Genomic DNA, 3,381 nt, shown 5'->3' on the forward strand with positions numbered 1-3,381 from the left:
TGATAACGGGGAGACAGTTCAACAGTGTACATGGCCAAACACATAAGAAAACTCAAAATAATTAATAATAGTTATATTTTAAAGTTATTGTCTGATAATTTATTTAAAGGTAGTGTCACTAACTTAAAATTTATAATATATTTTTTTATTACATATGATCACTATCAATAGCTTATCTAAGCAAAAATATTTTTATAATTAACCTAACTAATAGTCACCGCGAGGATATATGGTGTCCATATAGACAGAAATTAATGTTGATCATGAAAACTATTATTTGTCATTTGGTGTTATCTAACAGTCTCAACAAAAAAAAAAAAAGTTAAATGTCATTCGTCAAAAAAATTCTAGAAAGCCAATTATGAGATTAAGTTGTTCAAGTTGCTATCATGACATGCTTAATAATAGTCAACTAATGATAAAAAGTGAATACATTCATTTTCAACATCCACGTTAATTCGTCTCAGGATTAACATAGAGGAGATAAATCATGGACGACTATTAACCTTTGAAATAATGACTAGCACATAAGTAAGATATTTATCTCAGTTTTATCGAAATTCGAACCCCAGATCTCATGATGACATCCCCTCATGTGTTAAGACAGTGATTATGTTTAATTATAAGTAGTTTTAAATAATTTTTTTATAAATACTCTACAATTATAATATAAATATTATTAAATTCTAGAGCCGACGTTTATGACCGATTTAATTTGTCAAATCGTTTGCCTTTCAGCTTAAGCCTGGTAAGATTGAGCCTAGCTAGCTACCGTCTTTGACTAGTTAGTGATCAATTTAATTAGTCAAGAGGAGAATGGACAATAGGCATGAACAATCCACGAGACGACGAGAATAGAGATACAATCCGACAAAACTAAATTCATTTTCATTCTATTAATTTTAGATCTAGTAAAAAAACGAAAATAATCTAAATTCCAATTCCTCTAGAACGAAGTATTCCACTAGCAAATTAAGTGTCTCGAATAAGTGTGCCCGGAAACAAGCCATGAGTCAATGCTATGTAGCTGGCAGTTGTCCATCACCCATCGCCACCTTAATTTCTATACCTTTCAATGGAGGGCTAGTCAGTGTGTGCACACCACGATTCCTATAAATAGGGGCTCCATTCCTTCCACCTTGCCACCCATTCCAATATCGAACAAGCTTAGAGAAGCAACAATGGCAGTGTTAGCGTCCATAGTTGTTTATTCCTGCATGGCCCTCTGCCTGATGAGCGGTGCAGTAGCAGCTCAGCTCAGAGTGGGCTTCTACTCCCAAACCTGCCCTACCGCCGAAACCCTCATCAGGCAAACCTTCATTGACGCTGTCCAGCAGACTGACGACATCGGCGCTGACCTTCTCCGGATGCATTTCCACGACTGCTTTGTCAGAGTCAGTATATATATCGATCGAAGCTTCGTTGCCCTGTCTGAATTAATGTTATACTTAAGTTTCTGATCGTATTCAATTGATGGAGCAGGGGTGTGATGGATCGGTTCTCATAGCTTCGGCGAACGGGAACACGGCGGAGAAGGACGCGGAGATCAACCAAACCATCGAGGAAGAAGCGTTCCAAGTCGTCGATAATGCAAAGGCGAAGCTGGAAGCTGCCTGCCCCGGCGTTGTCTCCTGCGCCGACATTCTCGCTTTCATTGCCCGAGACAGCGTTGCACACGTAAGTATATATATACATATATAATTAAAGCATGCATTTGCTAGCTCGATCAATCTCTTGATGTTTAAATGTATATACATATATTTTGGAGAGTAAAGGATTAATGTAATATGCGATTGCAGTATGGAGGAGGTTTCTACGATGTTCCTGGTGGAAGAAGAGACGGGAGGATTTCGTTGGCAAGCGACACGTCGGAGCTCCCTGGTCCCGATCTCCGACTCGTTCAACTCACTCAAATCTTCGCCAGGAAAGGGTTGACCCAATCCGACATGATCACCCTCTCAGGTATTGATTAGTAGTCGCTAATTAATAATTGTATAATTAATTTGAAGAATTAATAAATGTTATATTGTTTTGAGTTAATTTTGTATATGTTTAATCGATCAGGAGCACACACCATTGGCATCGCTCACTGCCCTGCCATCACCAGCAGGCTTTATAACTTCAGCAGCAGCTCGGCAGTCGACCCGACGCTGGACCCCGCGTACGCGGTTCAGCTGCAGCAGCAATGCCCGACGGCGGGAAGCAACACCGAGGTGCCGATGGACCCACCGAGCGAGCTCGGGTTTGACAACAGCTACTACCAGGGCATCTTGAGGCACAGGGGGCTGTTCACGTCGGACCAGACGCTGGTGTCGACGCCGGCGGCGGCGGCGCAGGTAAACCTGTTCGCGAGCAACTCGGCCGTCTTCACGAGTAGCTTTGCGCTGGCGATGGTGAGGATGGGCAGCATCGGCGTGCTGACCGGGAGCAACGGAGAGATACGCACCAACTGCAGAGTGCCCAACTGAATCGAGTTGACTTTAGAATAACTGCTGGTATCTTTCTTTATATGAATGAAAATGTCAAACCCAGAAGAATAAATAAGATGATTAAGTTTGAATGTTAAGCAGAAATGAATATTTAAAAGTTTATGTGGGTATATATCTTACGCTTCGAATTTATCTCAATCAAAAGGTAATGTCTTCTACCCCAAGTGTCTTGGCATTATGTATTCAACCATGGGTTCACAGAATCTCAAACCTTAACCTTATCGATTCACGATTTAGATTGTCAGTTACGATTTAATTCACAGATCATGACTATTTAAATTATTATTTATATATATTTTTAACATATTAGAAAATTTGTAAATGTGTGAAATAAAAATAAAAATAAAAATAAAAATAAAATAAAATTATGTAATCGTTTAAGTTGCCTATTTATGTAGGCAGAGTACAAAGAAATTAAAATCTTGTAATTCGTTAGTGTTCCTCTTTCGGTATTGAAATCTTCTACTCTGTCCTCTGAATATTATATATTTTTAATTATTTTTATAACTTTTGTTCAATCATCGAATAGTATTTGAGTTTTTAAAAATTCGAGAGTCAAAAGTAAATAAAAAATAATATTACACTAAACCTTCAACTCCTTTTTCGAAGCCAATAATTTCTTTTATCAAATATTTAAATTATTATAGTTTAATGTGATAAATATATCACATGTGATTTGTTTATTTTATATATATATATATATATATATATACAGAGGGTTTCTCCTGCGACATTTTTGTACGGTTTCTGTGCGGCACGCCAAAATGTTGAATCCGAGCTGGCAAATAATTACACTAACTAGTTCAAAAAAATAAAACCCTAAATTGTTGCTGCGCCGACTCATTCTCCGAACCCCCCCCCCCCCCCCCCCCCCCCCCCCCCCCCCCCCCCC

The 3,381-nt window shown here is 38.8% G+C and overlaps 1 protein-coding gene across 1 annotated transcript; it reads left to right on the top strand.

The window, feature by feature from the left end:
* Positions 1-1,147: 1,147 nt before the first annotated feature.
* LOC121977694 (peroxidase 5-like) lies at positions 1,148-2,601 on the top strand. The gene is made up of 4 exons (XM_042530142.1): positions 1,148-1,394; positions 1,483-1,677; positions 1,800-1,962; positions 2,065-2,601. The coding sequence occupies exons 1-4, from the start codon at positions 1,182-1,184 to the stop codon at positions 2,466-2,468; spliced, it is 975 nt and encodes a 324-aa protein (XP_042386076.1). The 5' UTR covers positions 1,148-1,181; the 3' UTR covers positions 2,469-2,601.
* Positions 2,602-3,381: the final 780 nt, after the last annotated feature.

The sequence above is a fragment of the Zingiber officinale genome, chromosome 4B (genome assembly GCF_018446385.1).
Source record: "Zingiber officinale cultivar Zhangliang chromosome 4B, Zo_v1.1, whole genome shotgun sequence".
In the NCBI taxonomy this organism is placed as follows: Eukaryota; Viridiplantae; Streptophyta; class Magnoliopsida; order Zingiberales; family Zingiberaceae; genus Zingiber; species Zingiber officinale.

What these genes read in the sequence shown, in the direction of transcription:
- LOC121977694 (XM_042530142.1), top strand. Translation starts at nt 1,182, where the DNA reads ATGGCAGTGTTAGCGTCCATAGTTGTTTATTCCTGCATGGCCCTCTGC. An exon ending in CCCGAGACAGCGTTGCACAC is followed by an intron (nt 1,678 to 1,799) that starts GTAAGTATATAT and finishes ATGCGATTGCAG; the next exon opens with TATGGAGGAGGTTTCTACGA. An exon ending in CGACATGATCACCCTCTCAG is followed by an intron (nt 1,963 to 2,064) that starts GTATTGATTAGT and finishes TTAATCGATCAG; the next exon opens with GAGCACACACCATTGGCATC.